At 42.1% G+C, this 18070-nt stretch overlaps 1 protein-coding gene across 2 annotated transcripts in view; it reads left to right on the top strand.

The window, feature by feature from the left end:
* The first annotated feature begins 5208 nt into the window (after nt 1-5208).
* WDR44 (WD repeat domain 44) overlaps nt 5209-18070 on the top strand; it is a 60848-nt gene continuing 47986 nt past the window's right edge. The window contains exon 1 of one of the 2 annotated variants that reach the window (XM_084639113.1): nt 5209-5362. In XM_084639113.1, coding sequence (XP_084495239.1) covers nt 5286-5362 — 77 coding nt within the window. In that variant the 5' untranslated portion in view covers nt 5209-5285. The remainder of the gene's footprint in view (nt 5363-18070) is intronic. The other variant, XM_084639112.1, reaches the window with a different exon arrangement.

Here is an 18070-nt window from a genome sequence, read left to right as displayed (position 1 = left end):
AGCCTGCAAGCTATTTAACCCTTTCTGGCCATGCGTTATACTTTGTATAAGATTTGTTGCAATTATATAACAGTGGTAGCAATAATGATTTGCCTGATGATATTTTAATTAGATAACATCACAACTACCAATAATGAATCTAATTCAGCTTGTTCCTGGACCTGCAATGTATTTTAACAGGAAAATCCTCCTTAATGTGGAGTCCCATTTAAGATCCCAATCCTGCAAAGACTCATGCCCATGTTTAGTTTGAGGTACTGAGAGTAATCCCACTGAAATCTATGGGAATATTCACAGTGCATCAAATTAAGTATGTGCACAAATCTTTGCAGGATTGAGGGCTAAGGTACTGTATGGAAAGCTGAAGGACTGTCATAATCTTAAAATGCACTACTTGCAGACTCTGAAGTAGAGAAGACTATCCACTCCTCAGGAATGAGGATCTGTCCAAATATCCAAAAGTTTAGAAGTCTAGCCTAAGTGACAAAGACCCACAATTCAGCTTCGAGCCCCTGGCCAGAAATATTTGCCATTTAATTAATTAATTATGAATGTATTGCAGTAGTACCTGGATTCCCATCCCCATTGTGTTAGGTGCTGGACACAGACACATAACAAGGTGGTCCAAAGAGTTTACAACCTAAGTATAAGACAACAAGAGAAAACAGGTGGACCTAACAGATAGATGCGGGGGAAGCACAAGGTAATGAGACAATTATGATCAGCATGTCATCTTGGCAAGTGCTGATAAATTATTCTGCTTTGGTTCAGTAACATGTACTTATAAAATTACTGTACAGATGCAAAATGAAAGGAATGTTTAATGTGTCAGAAAGCAGTTAGATCCCTACAGTGAACTGTTGTTGCCTTATTCATTGATTATTTGGTGGTGGATGGAAAATGTCCACATAAGATAAATCTCATAGGCAGGAATATATATATGTATATATGTATAGATATATAATATAAAATGAGGAACCAAAGAATTTGTCTCTTGCTGGATTCAAATGTTCATTGCTAAAGCTGGTCACAAAAAAACAATTTTTCTCAACAGGAAAAATCCCTTTTAAAATTTTTTCAACTGAAAATTTTTGGATATTTTACAGGAAATTTTGCGTTTTATTTCATCTTGAAGTGTCATTTCATTTTTGGCTTTTGAAAATGAAAACATTTTGGTTTTTTATGGTTTGTTTTTGGATTTCCCCCTGCTTCTCTTTTTATTACATTCCACTCTTTTTTCCACTGGAAACCAGGGAAAAACAGTAAGAAAATGTGGGAAATCCATTTCTGACACTTGAAAAACTAATAAAATATAAAAGTGTTTTCCCCACTTTCCCACACATTCTTACCATTTCCCCCCATTTCCAGTAGAAAAAGTAAAAAAGGAAGAGAAAGGGGGAATCCCCCAAAATAAAAATATTAAATCAGAACATTTACATTTCCAAAAAACAAAGAAAAACGTTATTTTAGAATCATAGAATCATAGGACTGGAAGGGACCCCGATAGGTCATTTAGTCCAGTCCCCTGCACTCGTGGCAGGACAAACTATTATCTTCTAAACCATCCCTGACAGATGTTTGTCTAACCTGCTCTTAAAAATCTGCAACTTAAACCTCCCTGGCTGCAATTTAAGCCCATTGCTTCTTGTCCTATCCTCAGAGATTAAAGAGAACAATTTTTCTCCCTCATCCTTGAAACAACTTTTATGTACCTGAAAACTGTTATCATGTCCCCCCTCTCAGTCTTCTCTTCTCCAGACTAAACAAACCCAATGTTTTCAATCTTCCTTCATAGGTCATAGGACATTTAATCATTTTTGTTGCTTTTCTCCGGTCTTTCTCCAATTTGTCCACATCTTTCCTGAAATGTGGTGCCCAGAACTGGACACAATACTCCAGCTGAAGCCTTAACAGCCCAGCATAGAGCAGAAGAATTACTTCTTGCTTACAACACTCCTGCTCCATCACAGAATGATGTTTTCTTTTCTTTTTTTTTCTTTTTTCTTTTGCAACAGTGTTACAGCGGTGACTCATATTTAGCTTGTGATCAACTATGATTCCCTTCCAACATCTATTGTCCAATCCCAGCATCTGGCAGTCAGAGGTTTAGGGACATCCAGAGCATGGGGTTGCATCCCTGACCGTCTTGGCTAATAGCCATTGATGGACCTATCCTCCACTAAATTATCTAATTCTTTCTCGAACCAAGTTATACTTTTGTCCTTCACAACGTCCTCTGGCAATGAGTTCCACAGGTTGACTATCCATTGTGCAAAGTACTTCCCTTTATTTTTTTTTATACATGCTGCCTTTAATTTCAATAGGTGACCCCTGGTTCTTGTGTTATGTAAAGAGATAAACCACGCTTCCCTATTCACAGTTTTATTAGACCTCCACCATAGCCCCTCTTAGTCGTCTCTTTTCTAAACTGAACAGTGCCAGCCTTTTCAGTCTCTCTTCTTATGGAAACTGTTTCACACCCCTCATCACTTTTGTTGCCCTTCTCTGCACCTTTTCCAATTCTAAAACATGGTTTTTTGAGATGGGGTGACCAGAACTGTATGCAGTGTTGAAGGTATGGATGTACTGTGGAAATATAGTGGAATTATGATACTGTATTTTCTATCTATCCCTTTCCTAATGGTTTCTAACATTCTGTTAGCTTTTTTTTTATTGCTGCTACATATTGAGCAGATGTTTTCAGAGAACTATCCATGATGACTTCAAGAGCTCTTTCTTGAGTGGTACCAGCTCATTTAGACCCCATCATTTTGTATGGATAGTTGGGATTATGTTTTCCAATGTGCATTACTTTTTATCAACACTGAATTTCATCTGCCATTTTGTTGCCCAGCCACGGGTCTTGTGAGAGCCCTTTGTAACTCTTCACAGTCAACTTTGGACTTAGCTGTCTTCAGTAATTTTGCATCATCTGCCAACTTTGCCACCTAACTGTTTATCCCTTTTTCCAGATCATTTACGAATATGTTGAATTGTACTGGTCCCAGTACAGACCCCTGGGGGACACCACTATTTACCTCTCTCCATTGTGAAAACTGGCCATTTATTCCTACCCTTTGTTTCCTACCTTTTATCTAGCTATTGATTCATGAGAGGACATTTCCTCTTATTCCATGACAGCTTAGTTTGCTTAAGAGCCTTTGGTGAGTGACTTTGTCAAAGGCTTTCTGAAAGTCCAAGCACACTATATCCACTGGATCATCCTTGTCCAGATTCTTGTTTATTCCCTCAAAGAATTCTAATAGATTGAAGAGGCATGATTTCTATTTACAAAACTTGTATTGACTCTCCCCCAACATATCATTTTCATCTATGTGTCTGATAATTCTGTTTTTTACTATAGTTTCAACCAATTTGCCTGGTACTGAAGTTAGGCTAACTGTCATGTAATTACCAGCATCACCTCTGGAGACTTTTTAAAAAACCAGCATTATATTAGTTGTGCTCGTCATCTGGTACAGAGGCTGATTTAAGCAGTAGTTACATACTATAGTTGACAGGTTTCAGAGTAGCAGCCGTGTTAGTCTATATCCGTAAAAAGAAAAGGAGGACTTGTGGCACCTTAGAGACTAACCAATTTATTGGTGCATAAGTTTTCGTGAGCTACAGCTCAATTCATCGGATGCATCCGATGAAGTGAGCTGTAGCTCATGAAAGCTTATGCTCTAATAAATTTGTTCGTTTCTAAGGTGCCACAAATACTCCTTTTCTTTATACTATAGTTGTTAGTTCTGCAATTGCATATTTGAGCTGCTTCAGAACTCTTGGGTGAATATCATCTGGTCCTGGTGCCTTATTACTATTTATCAATTTGTTCCTCAGCTTCTATCCCTCAATCATGTAACTCGGGATCATGGCTGCTCAGAGACAGAGTTTTGTGGATCTTCTCTCTGTAGTCACTGTCTTTCCTATAAAAGCTGTATAAACAAGCCACCAAAGCAACACTCCCAAAGCAAAGAAACAAGTACGTGAGTCATTCAACAGCTCCATTTATTATGTGACACCCTTCAGTTCTCATTTCAACCGTTGCTACCTTCCTTTTTCACAACCCACCTAGCTCCACCCTTATCCTGCACAACCAACCACATGTATGGGTTATTGAGCCATATGCTTTAACAATCAATCTAGGGTGAGTGGGGATTTCCTACATCAACCTCAACATATTTCTGTACACGCTCTTGCATTGGCATTCACCAGTCAGGGAGGGATAGTATCCCATTTTACGTGGGAGCTGCAAGATGGTTTTCTATGAATGGATAATCTAGGTGGGTAACAATCGATCTGAATTTGGTAGTAATGTTTAAACGGAAATGACAGCACCGCAATCTGCACCTGACGGTGCACTGGTGCATTAGCTCCATGCTGCTTGTTCAGGGTGGAAGTAGGGGGATGTGCAGGCCCTGGTTGGTGAAAGGGAGGCAGTGGGGAGCTGAGAAGGGGAATGGATGAGTGGAGCGCTGACTGACTTAACTGCTTATTTTCCTTTTTTGGGACCTTGTATTTAACTTGAGTCATGCGAATTTAGCTGAGGCAGGGCTGCAGCTAGTAGCTTGCCAGGCCACTAATAACGGTGCAATCTCTAGCACCCTGTCAGCCCAGGAACAAAGTGAATGAAACCACTGCCCTTCTGAGGGTCTCATCATTCCCGATCACTCAGGGTGCAAGGTGGTTTAGGGAAAGGCCTCTCTCTCCCGTAGGTGTTTGTACAGCTCCGAGAACAGTGGAGCCCTGCCCCTCCCTGCCCAACAGAAATGAGCACCAGCCTCTGTAAGCACCCAGTGCTGTGCCAGAGCCCCTGAAGCCTCTTGCCGAGAAGCGCCGGCAGCCTCTCTCTCTGTGTTGGTACAGCGCCTAGCACCGCGCCTAGGTGTTGGTACAGCGCCTAGCACCGCGCCTAGGTGTTGGTACAGCGCCTAGCACCGCGCCTAGGTGTTGGTACAGCGCCCAGCACCGCGGAGCCGTGCCCGAGCCGGGGTCGCTTGGTGCCAACCCCAGTGAGCTGCAGCCCCGGCCCTGACCACGGGCACAGCAAGGCCCCAGGCGGCCTCCTGGCGAGCCTAGGAGAGCCCCGCGCCCCGCCCAGGCTCTGCGGGGAGCACGGCCCCGCCCCCGCTCGGCCTACGCCGCGGCGTCCCCCGCCATTGGCCGACTCGCAGCGGCCCCGCCCCCGCCGCGCCCGCGCCGCTCGCGAGACTTGCGCGGCTCCCGCTGTCGCCGCCGCCGTCAGCCGCCGCCTCCTCGCCTCGCCTGCCGGGGCCCGGCCCATGGCGTCCGACAGCGACACCGAGGAGTTCTACGATGCGCCCGAGGACGTGCACCCGGGCGGCGCCTCCCCCGCGCCGTGAGTCCCCGCCCCCCCGGGCTCCCCCCCCCCGGCGCCCCCCCGCCCCCGCGGGCTCCCCCCCCGGCGTGCCGGGCCCCTGCTCCAGCGCCCCCCCAGCTCCCCCGCGCCGTGAGTCCCCGCCCCCCCGCCGGCTCCCCCCCCCGGCGCCCCCCCCGGGCTCCCCCCCCGGAGTGACGGGCCCCTGCTCCAGCGCCCCCCCAGCTCCCCCGCGCCGTGAGTCCCCGCCCCCCCTCTCCTCCCCCCCCCGCCGCCGGCAGTACGGCCCCCCCACCCCCCCGAGTCGGGCCCCATTTCCCCGGGCTTCTTCCCCTCAGCCCCGCCCTGCCCCCCTTCCCCCTGCTGCCCCGGCCTTTCAGTTCCCCATTTACCGCCCGCTCCCCCCCCCGGTGGGCCCTTCTGAAAGGGGGGCGCCTGGGGCTCCCCCCGAACTCCCGGCCCGGTGCCCTCCCCCTCAGGCGGCTAGGGCGGGCCCCTCACCCGGGCGGCCCCGCGGGGGCACCTTGGGAGCGAGCGATGCGCTTCCCTTTGCACCGCCACAGCCCGGGGGGGGGCCGGCCCCTTCGCTCGGCGGGGGCCCTTCCGAGGGCTGGACGTGTCCCCTGGGGCAGTCACCTAGCTCCCCCGCGCCGCCGGCTGCCGGGGGGGGGGGGGGGGAGATGCCGAAGGGTTTAGCCAAGCTTTTTTGTGAGGGAGGAAACAGCCCCAAGTCTTCAGTCTGTTCGTCAGTGGGTGGGACACCTCTGGTTCTTGGGGGAGTAGGTGGTGATCACAGCTCGATGGCACTGGGATGTTAGATAAGGATCTGACTTTACAAACTTTTAAAAATGTATTTTCCTAACTGAGGCTGCTTCCAAACTCTTCTGTCAAAAGGTCCTTTGTTCCTTGAAGAACTAGTCGTGTTTGCTTTGGTGATTCAGATGTATGCAGTAGTAAAAACAAATGCAATAGAAATGGCTTCCTACAAAATAAAAAATGGGGTGAAATTAGCTATTTAAAAAAAAAAAAAATTCCCTGCAATGTTTGCGAGTCAACCCTTGCAGCATGGTGCCAGTACATGAGATCATGAAAATGTATTCATTGTCCAAACTGAGAGAGAATCTGCATGTGAAAAGCAAATTAGATATTTATAAAGGTCATGGAAGAGTTAATAACCATGTAAGAATTAATAACATGTGTACTAGTTTTTAAATGCAAAATTTTTAACTTCATAGTGTTCTATTTAAGGCCTTCTTATGAGCTGAGATGCAGAGCGTGAAAACAGTTTCATGTTTATAAACACAGAGCTCATACCTAGGAAATAGAGTTCTTGAGGCAAGCTACAGGTTTTGTTGACCTGCTTCAATATCATGTTTTATGCTTTTGTTACTTTTCTTTTATGTTGAACTTGGAGTTTAAGAATGCCTGTACACGCAAACAAACCACGCAAGACTCTGCAATGTAGATGATGTCGTCTTTCATTCTAGAATATTTGTGCTACGTCATTTAGTTACTTATTTCATAGGATATACTCTTGCTAATGCTAGTTCAGTGTCTATTGTCTTGAATTAGAGAGGGTACCATTATAAGTGTTACAATTCAAACCATTACTGTTCAGTAAAACCAGGTTGCCTACAGTTGTAACCTCTGCTTGTTTGTATCACTGGGTTCTTTTAAATTGCTACAGCTGCATACTGTTTGGAAAAACTCATAGGTCTCGTATGTTTGCTGTGTTTCAGAAACCGTTCTCTGCTATGTATTATGTAGAAAATGAGGCTTTTTTGTTAAGTTAGTTTTATGCTATATGAACTACAATGTGCATGGTGCTTCATACCGCGGATGTATACCAAATCTTTCTATAAACTGGTGTAGTGCTGTTCAGGCATTATAAAACATCTTATGGATTAAATAAAGTTTTATTTAAATGTAAAATCAGAAAATGACCATCTGGAAATTAAGTATATTATCTGCAGCAGGGGTAGTTGTGGCTTTAGCTAAGTAAGCTTTTATTACAGTTACCTGTCACAAACACCTTTCTTTTTAACTATATTTTAAATAGTTCTTAGCTGGATCAATTCTGTTTTACACACAGTCTGAACCAAAAGCTGTGCTCCCTTTGACCTTGCAGTGGAAGACTTGTTGAAAGAGCAGTAAGATATGGGATCAATTCCATTTTTAAAACTTTGAGTCAGGGTTTTAGTTTTAACAGTCTGTATATCAACAAGCAGCCAGGTTCCAGAGCAAAGCAATTGATACTGAGTCCACTCTGTCTGCTCCTGGCGCACACACCCATGCACTTCTGTCAAAGCTAGTGCATTCTGCACTATCAGCTTTTTACATGCACTCTGTCCTGGGCTATCTTAATGTCATAAAGAAGTATATTAGGGTTAGTAGAGGGGGTCAACAAGCATGTGGACAAAGGAGATCCAGTGGAAGTAGTGTATTAGATTTTCAGAAAGCCTTTGACAAGGTCCCTCACCAAAGGCTCTGAAGCAAAATAATCAGTCATGGGATAAGAGGGAAGGTTCTTTCATGGATTGGTAACTGGTTAAAAGATAGGAAACAAAGGGTAGGAATAAGTGGTCAGTTTTCAGAATGGAGAGAGGTAAATAGTGGTGTCCCCCAGCGATCTGTACTGGGCCCAGTCCTATTTAACATATTCATAAATGATATGGAAAAAGGGGTAAACAGGGAGGTGGCAAAATTTGCAGATGATACAAAACTACCAATATAGTTAAGTACCAGGCAGACTACAAAGAGCTACAAAAGGATCTCACAAAACTGGGTGACTGGGCAACAAAATGGCAGATGAAATTTAATGTTGGTAAATGCAAAGTAATGCACACTGGAAAACATAATTCTAACTATACATATACAATGATGGGGTCTAAATTAGCTGTTATTACTCAAAGAGCTCTTGGAGTCATTGTGGATAGTTCTCTGAAAACATCCACTCAATGTGCAGTGGCAGCCAAAAAAGAGAACAAAATGTTGGAAATCATCAAGAAAGGGATAGATAATAAGACAGAAAATATCACATTGCCTCTATATAAATCCATAGTACGCCCACACCTTGAATACTACGTGTAGATGTGGTTGCCCCATCTCAAAAAAGATATATTGGAATTGGAAAAGGTTCAGAAAAGGGCAACAAAAATGATTAGGGGTATGGAATGGCTTCCGTATGAGGAGAAATTAATAAGGCTGGGACTTTTCAGCTTGGAAAAGAGGCAGCTAAGGGGGGATATGATAGAGGTCTATAACATTATGAGTGGTATAGAGAAAGTAAATAAGGAAGTGTTATTTACTCCTCATAATACAAGAACAAGGGGCCACCAAATGAAATTAATAGGTAGGTTTAAAACACAAAAAAATATTTTTTCACGCAACGCACTGTCAACCTCTTGAATTCCTTACCAGAGGGTGTTGTGAAGGCCAATACTATGACTGGGTTCAAAAGGGAGCTAGATAGATTCATGGAAGATAGGTCCATCAATGGCTATTAGCCAGGGTGGGCAGGAATAGTGTCCCTAGCCTCTGTTGGCCAGAAGCTGGGATTGGGTGACAGGGCATGGATCACTTAATGATAACCTGTCTGTTCATTGCCTTTGGGACACCTGCCATTGGCCAGTGTCAGAGGACAGGATACTGGGCTTGATGGACCTTTGGGCTGACCCAGTATGGCCGTTCTTATGCTCTTAGACCTGGTATGTGATTTTTCTAATGTCACTAACTATGGTCATGCCTAGGCTGGATGTATAATTTAGTGGCCACCTTCAGGAAGCCTCTATAGAATAACTGGGAGAACTAGAGAATTACTGGTCTTACCCCATTTTGCTAATTTAGTAACCAGTTGCTGTATGATTTCCATGTAGAGCTGGTTGGAAAATTTTTGACAAAATGGGTTTTCATTGGAAAATGCTGATTTGTCAGAACTAAGGTTTTTTTACAGGGACCTGTCAGTTTTGGGAAGGTTTCTCTGGCCCAGATTGGATTCAAGAGAGACTGACCAATTTATAGTCAGTCCAGAATAGGCCATAGCCTGGTAGTTAGGGCGCTCAAGTGGAATGTGGTAGATCCAGGTTCAAGCCTTGTCTCCAATTTTTTTTGCAAAAATTTGTGAAAGATCTTGGATTCATTCCAATGCAGAAATATAAATTCTTGAAAAACTTTATGGGATGTAAAAACAGTTTCCCACCCAGCTCTAATTCCATCTCTATCATTAGGTATGGAACATGCAAAACAGTAAAATTAGGGAGAAATATGATTTCTCACAATTTCTATGATCTGTCATTAATGTTGGGCTCAGGAGTGCAAAACAGGAACTAATTTACATCGTGGAATACTCCAAATACATGGTTTTTCTTTAGCAGCAGGAAACAAGAGGCATAGCCTAATAAATAGAACATGGGACTGAATTCTAATCCTCTTACTGATGTGGTACCTCTGGCCTTGGATAAGTCACACAACCTTTATGCTTTGCTGTCTGAAAATCAGGGATTATACTGCCTGCCCAGATCACAGGAGTGTTGTGAAGACTGTTTTAAATAAGCTTTAAAGTGCTAAGTATTATTACTAACAAAACCAAGTATCATTTGTTAACTAGCTGTTTTTTCAAATAATATTCCCACTATATTTAGCAGTCAAAATGCCTGCCATTATGTTTGACCCTCTGTGGGCACAAATAATTTAGAATTAATTGCAACATCTTTTGAAATTGGGCCCACTCCATCTGGCTCACACAGCATTTTTTGTTGCTACCTATATGATTCACATGCTTCTGAGGTTGGATAAACATATTTTGTTTTAGGTAGTGTTCTGCTGTCCCTGTTGCTCTTGGAGATTTCTGTGCATGTGGGAGGAACAGTATTTGAGATGAGATCCACCAAAGAAATACTGAGAGCGTAAGAACTGATTGGAGGCTCTTCCCATTCAGGGTATGTCTACACAGCAGCTGGGAGTTGTGGTTCCCAGTGCAGGTAGACATCTATGCACTAGCTCTGCTTGAGCTAGCACCTAATCATAGCAGTTTGGCCACAGAAGAAGAGGTTAGCAGAACCATTCAGTACGAACATGCAACACCCAGGTAGTTCCTCTGATGCTTTGTTGGAGTTCTCTGCTCAGCATAATGAGTCCTGTGACAGCTTCTGAAGACTGATACTTCAGGCTATTTTTCTTGCTAATTTTTGCTAAAGAACTTTTTCATGACTTAGTTCATTTGATCCTTAGAAAGAACTTTAACACACTTACACACACACTATTCTGCAGTGCTTTACAGATCTAAATGTGTACGTATATCCTTCAGCATGGTGTGTGGGGGTGTGTGTGTATTTAACATCTTTAATGTGTCATACCTGAATTTTTTTAAAATGTTGTTCCTAATACAACTTTCTGTGCTTATAAAGGTCAAACATAGCATAAAGTTGGGCCTGATGTGAACAAAAGTGGACAAGTAAATGGTCACTGCTGAGTCTGACTTAAACACAAACATGAATTTAATAACTTAACAAAATAGAGGTTTAATGGAATCAGACACATCACGTGTGTCTATACAAATGGCAATGTTTTAATGCCACTGACTTACCCACTGGGACAGCTATATTTAAATCCTCTTGTAAAACTGTGCAGAACTTTGTGATTTTATTGCCTTTCCAGTAGACCGTATCTCTTGTTTTTTAGCCTTCTTATCAAATAGGACATCAACATTAGATAAATTTACTCCATGTCATCAATAACATGTCATATCAAGTTGACATATTGACCTTTTTTTATATGACCTAATGTACTTAGTCAATTTATGAATGCTTTTATTTAAATCTTGCTTATATGACTAGATTTTTAAAAATTGTTTAAAAACCTGTGTAAGTGTAACAGGCCTATGTAAATGTTATATACAACGAGAGAGAGAGTGGCTGTATACTTTCATGTTCCAGTTTTTAATAGCATATCAGTAAGGGCAATATCCTCATATCGGGGGAAATGACTTAACCTCCCACCCCAAAATAGTTAATTTAGACATTGTAAAACATTCATGAGCACCCATATCATTGCTGGGACAGACCTTTTCACAGTTCCTTTGTGTTCTGTTTCTGCCAAGAGTAGGAATACATTTGAAGAGGGTTGGAGTTGTCCTTGGGGAGCATGACTTGGTCTGATTAACTGCATGTTCATTCATACACGTGCATTCAAACCCCAGGCTCAAAGTTAGGATGGTATTCCAGTGCTTCTGTGGGGAGACCCATCAGTATATGCAGGATTTATTAACAAAAAAAGTTAGTGTTTATGGTTACAGGGATATGTTCTGAACATGAACCAGAGTCGTGCTGTCTTGCTGAGACAGCAGACAGAAGGTCAAACAGTAGCTCAGATACGTAGACTACACCACTTATATCAGTTGAATATTGACTCTCAAGTTTAATAGTGGTTTAAATGTCATCGCTAACAATTTCACTTCTGAACATGTCAGCAAAATAAGACTGACTTTAGAGGTGGGAAAAATGTATTAGACCACCTACTTCTTTCCCTGAGGCCTGAATAAGATTTTCCCAATGTGTGTGTTCTCATGGCTTTTTCCAGACTAATTAGAAATGGCTCAAGCACTGTGGTTTCCATCATATAGCTAAGAAGACTGATCTTTAGAAGTTTTCCTGAGCCTAATTCTTTTTTTCTTAAATTAATACCATTATTCTTAGTTTGATCCCAGTGCTCAAGGTGAAAGGATGTAAAGAGGGGTAAAAGCTACCTGTGGAAGGGGTGTTATAAATTGGGCATTGGTTTTCAGTTTGACACCTGTGTGGACTGCACACCCCACTACACAGGTGACAGTTCTTGTTGCTGAGGGCTTCCAGTGTAATCTCTCTGCAAAAGTTTGGTTTGGTCAGATTGCCGTAATAGCCACAAGTTAGGTTTTTCACTGTTAAGGGTGTCCATGTGTAAGTGTCTAGCTAAAACTTGGAGCTGATGGAAGACATATGTGTCCATCAATAAACTTAACGTTTGATTGTTTCATATAACCAGCTCCTTCCCTCAGTTCGCTGGGCCTTGGGGAGCAGTGGCCTTAGCACTGCTCCCCTACTTGAACTGCACTTTAACATTAATTTCTGTCATTACCAATGAAACTTAGTCTAGTGACAACCACTGGTGTTTGAAAACCCTTTAAGTTTTGATGGTGGTATGAAGAAAAAAACACCCCAAGTCCTACTTGTGATTAAATTGTGTTGCTAAGCTAGAATTCTTTAGATCTAATAACTTAATAAAGATGAGTTCAAGCTATTTATTTTTCACTTGTGAGCTTGCTTGGTGTGTTAATTTTGTTTTTGAGCTCTAAATCTTAGTGTAATGGAAGGGCTATTGTATTGCCTAGAATGCCTCATGTAGCTTTTAAAAAAAATGGTCTGGACTAAGGTATAAGCAGAATAGCTTTGAGGAATAGCACAGAGTTGCTGTTTTATTGTTGAAAATATCGGATTAGTTATTTTTAGAGCTGTTTGTTTAAGTAGCTGTCAAGCTTCTTATTGCAGTACTATGTAGGAGTAGTTTGTATTTTGGAGAATGGAAAACTTGTTTTTCCACATCTGGCAGCACTGTTGGGAAGGCTGGGTTTAAACACCCCATGCTGCTGCTCTTATTGATAGGCCAACTTTTCTGCGGATGTCTTATCTTATGATTTGGGAGCAGCATCTAACATTCCACAAAAGCCAGTAATGGGGATGTATGACTCTGAAGCACAAAGCCAGCACTTCAGGGAAAGCAAAAATACAAGAGGAGGCTGAGTATGCAAGGCCATCATTACACTGTAAATTCTTCAAAATAGTGACTTGATTTGGTATTTTTATCTGTTGCGTAGTGATATTCATAGTAACAGCATAAATGATTTTAACAGGAATCACAACTAGCAATAAGAAAAGGAGTACTCTTGGCACCTTAGAGACTAACAAATTTATTTGAGCATAAGCTTTCGTGAGCTACAGCTCACTTCATCGGATGCATTCTGTAGCTCACGAAAGCTTATGCTCAAATAAATTTGTTAGTCTCTAAGGTGCCAAGAGTCCTCCTTTTCTTTTTGCGAATACAGACTAACACGGCTGCTACTCTGAAACCTGACAATTAGCAAGGAGGATTTTGTATGAGTACGCCATTGTGCATAGTCAGTTGAATCTCACTTGTGGGCTGCGTACACTGGTGGCAGTGTTACTTGAAAACCTTACTATTCCCTCAAAAAATAATATTGTGACTCATGGCTTTAAAATCTTGTGGCTGTCATTTTGTTTAACACAACTTCAAGAAAAACCTTCTGATTGCAGCCAAATGTTAAGTGATGTCCTTAAAGAATTGTCTACTCCAGTATCACTAAGACCCTGTGTGCATAGGAATATCTTTCAAAAATTTCCCACCACTGATGATAGTGGTTCAGTTTTCTGTTAGCAATTTTGTGGAATGCAACTGCTGCTGTTTTAAGCACCATGTTGTCTTAACACTCAACTGGGGTCATCTCAGACCTCATTTCTTGCTCTGCATGCAGCCGTGAATATCTTAAACAATGTCCACTGTGATTTATGTGGCGGAGTACAGGAACCTAACAGTAGGGATAGACTGGGTTTGATAACTGCAGACTCAGGAAACCCAACCAGTCTGGGAAATAATGAGTTAAAATGGATGTAACATTTCTAATTCTCTGAGAAATCTATTGAGATGAGTTTGAAAGTGCTGGTCAGTATATGAAGTAAAAAAACGAGGAGTACTTGTGGCAAGTTAGAGACTAACAAATTTATTTGGGCATAAGCTTTTGTGGGCTAAAACCCACTTCATCGGATGCATGCGGTGGAAAATACAGTAGGAAGATATATATACACAGAGAACATGAAAATGGGTGTTGCCATACCAACTGTAACGAGACCAATCAATTAAGGTGGGTAATAGTTTGTGATTCTATACACTCTTCTATGACAAACATCAGTTTTGCCTCCCAACACCGCTGTGGGATGTGTTATCTCCATTTTACAGACAAGGAGGCTGAAGCATAGAGTAAGTGGCCTGCCCAAAGTTGCTCCCACCTCTCCTGCTGTGTTCTGCACACTTTTCAGGCCTTGTCGCTCCCTTTGTCACCTCATCCCACTCTCGCCTTTGTGCTTCTTGACGTGCTGCTCCTTATGTCTGGAATGGTATCTGCAAGTGTATCAGAATTTGTAACTTGCCCACTATATAATTGCTCAAATTTTTTCTTTTAACCTTTGTCTTGTCTTTCCTTTCCCTTGCCCTTCCATTTGTCATCTTGTTGTGACCTAACTTCTATTGTAAGACTGAACTTTTCAAAGGAGACTTGGGCTTCCAACCCCCATTGCGAGGCAGTAGGAGTTGGATGCCTAAGGCCCCTCTGACAATCCATCTCAACTCCCTGGGGAAGCATCATGCAAAACGATGGTGCTATGTAAATGTTTAATATGGATAAAAATCCATACAAGTAATTGCATAGAATGCAATTTATCCTGAGGATTTAAGTGCTAAACTTGCCCTTCCGGATTGGGGACTTCAGTAACATTAAATATTCTAAACCAGATGTTTAGAGAGCTAAGGCATTCCCTCTAGCTGAGCCTATATGCTTCATTGCCAAAGTATATCTTCTTTCATTTTATTTGTAACTATGCTTCTATGATGGGACATATGGAGAGAGTCAGTCTCTCAGATAACTGGGTCCTGAACTGAGTCCTGGACCATGTCATTGCCTATGAGAACATCTGTTCAGTGTGCAGCTAGGGTCAAAATGCCTAGATGATAGGCTGTATTAACAGAGAATAAAACTGAAAATATTGTAACGACCCTATATAAACAGATGAAATGCCCTTATCTGGACTACAGTTTTTAGGTTTGGTCACCCCCTTTGAAAGAGGGTATAGTGATAGAAGGGGTTCCAAGAATGGCAATGAAGAGTAATAGAGACATGAAGATTTTCAGGAGAGGAAAGTGATTCAGGCTCTTCAGTTCAGAGAAGCGGCAAGTGAGATGGTAGAGATAATGAATTGTATAGATAGGGTAATAAACGCCTATGAGGGACTTTATCTCATACCATGAGAAAAAGGCGTCACCCAATGAAATGAAACAGTAGCAGACTTAATACTGATAAGGGGATACTTCTTGTGATCTACACACAAGAAACTTGGAACTTCTTGTTACAGGAGATTGGGGTGGAGCATAGTAGGATTTTAAAAAGGGATTTGACTTCCATGGACTATAAAATATCCTCTGTTACATTAACTAGGTAGGGTAAATATTTGAGGGTTTCAGTGCTCATGCTTTTAGGATGTAAGCCAACCACTAGTTTTCTGGGGTTACTGTCTAACTATCCCAAGGCTATTCTATTATTAGAGTTTTAATCTTTGAAGCATCTCGTACTTACCCTTATTAGAGACTAGGTAAAACGCTGATGTGACATGTATGGGAATTCCTTTGTTCCTATACTTATTTTAACCAGTATCTAAAACTGCACTCAGTGAATAGGTAGCCAGTGCAGTGTATGGTGCATTAATTATATCCTTGTACTTGCTTGCCCCTCCTGAGACAAGCTTCTTTGTTCTCTATCAACTGACGTTTCCAAATGTTTTTCAAGGGTAGCCCGGTAGAGTGCGTAGGAATGATGTATCCTTGTGATTACAAAGGTGTAGACTACTGCAGTAAGATCTGCAGATAGAGGCTGCAATTATTCCTAGCAGCCATAGTTCATAGGAAGGAGGAAAACATTACATGTCATTGGTGTCACATGGAAATCAAAGAGCAGCAGTGGATATGATGACTGGACTGGGCTGACTGAGGTCAAACATATACCTCCTGTACAAGATGGTCTTTTGGCTTCAGTCCAGTCCTCTGTTTCCCTCTTCCTTTCAGCCTCATCTTCCTCTTACGTAGGCTTCCCATCTACTGTCCCATCACCAGCCGTTGGAGAGATTTGCTCCTAGCCATCACAGATTAGCTACATGCCATTGTAGGCACCTCTCGCCATACCATCACCTCCATAAACTTATCAAACTCAGTCTTGAAGCCAGTTAGGTTTTTTGCCCCCACTACTCCCCTTGGAATGCTGTTCCAGAACGTCACTCTGACAGTTAGAAACCTTCGCCTAATTTCAAGCCTAAACTTGTTGATGGCCAGTTTATATCCCTTTGTACTTGTGTCCATATTGGCACTTTACTAAAATAGCTTTTCTCCCTTCCTGGTATTTATTCTTCTGATGTATTTATAGAGAGCCATCATATCTCCCTCAGCCTTCTTTTGGTTAGGCTGAACAAGCCAAGCTCCTTGAGTCTCTTCGCATAAGACAGGTTTTCCATTCCTTGGAGCATCCTGGTAGCCCTTCTCTGCACCTGTTCCAGCTCGAATTCCTCTTTCTTAAACATGGGAGACCAGAACTGCACGTAGTATTCCAGATGAGGTCTCACCAGTGCCTTGTATAATGGTACTAACACTTCCCTGTCTCTACTGGAAATACCTCCCCTGATGCATCCCAAGACGGCATTAGCCTTTTTCACAGCTACATCACCTTGGCAGCTCATAGTCATCCTGTGATGAACCAAAACACCCACGTCTTTCTCCTCCTGTCACTTCCAACTGATATGCCCCCAAGCTAATAGGAAAAAATCTTCTGGTTAGTCCCTAAATGCATGACTTTGCACTATTAAATTTCATCCCATTTCTATTACTCCAATTTACAAGATCATCCAGATCTTTTTGTATGATGTTCCAGTCCTCCTCTGTATTAGCAATACCACCCAACTTTGTGTAATTTGCAAATTTTATTAGCGCACTCCCACTTCTTGTGCCAAGGTCAGTAATAAAAATGTTAAATAATATTGGTCCCAAGACCAGTCCCTGAGGAACTGCACTAGTAACCTCCCTCCAGCCTGACAGTTCACCTTTCAGTATGACCCACTTTAACCAGTTCCTTATCCACCTTTCAATTCTCATTAATCCCCATCTTCTCCAATATAACTAATAATTTCCCATGTATAATTGTACCAAATGCCTTACTGAAATCCAAGTAGATTAGATCAACTTGATTTCTTAGACAAAGGAAATGCAGTAATCTTCTCAAAGAAGGTGATGTATCATTGACAATGCAGGCCTAAATGTCTCCTGTTTTCCCTTGCACTAAATTTGTCAAGAAGCTGTTCAGTGGTGAAGACATTAATCTTCATGAAGTCTCCACTCTTAGCTTGACAGTCTACTAGCTTGGAGCTGCCCAATAAGGGGAAACAGGGAAGAGGAGGCCTTTTATAGCCTGGTCAGTTTTAGAATGAATAGGTAGGTTGAATGGATGAAAGAGCAAGTTCTGCAGGAGGCTGCTGGTATTTTCAGTTTTAGATATTCTAATAAACTGGTTATGTTTGTGGCTGTCCCATTGGCTCATTCTTTGACTCCTGCTTTGCCTATTAAACCCTTTTCGTTCGGGTGTAGTGACGATGGCAGTGATATAATAACTTAAGCTACTCTCTAAACATTTCATCTGCATTTAACTGAAAATCAGTTTTGTTGGAAAAGATTTTTATGAAATCTGTTATGCAGGGCTGAGCCTCTAACTGCTAAATGTCAGATAATGGGATTATAGAGCTGATAAATTTCCTGGAGGAATATCAGATTCTATTCAACAGCACATTCATAACAGTATTCATTTGCCTTACGATTTTGTTTAGTACATGACATTTCATTGTTAATATAGCATAAAGAGACTTCCTAATTGAA

The sequence above is a fragment of the Lepidochelys olivacea genome (assembly GCF_965140295.1).
Source record: "Lepidochelys olivacea isolate rLepOli2 genome assembly, chromosome: 9".
NCBI classification, from domain to species: domain Eukaryota; kingdom Metazoa; phylum Chordata; order Testudines; family Cheloniidae; genus Lepidochelys; species Lepidochelys olivacea.
The sequence above is the reverse complement of the archived record's forward strand: the minus strand, read 5'-3'. Positions and strand labels throughout refer to the sequence as shown.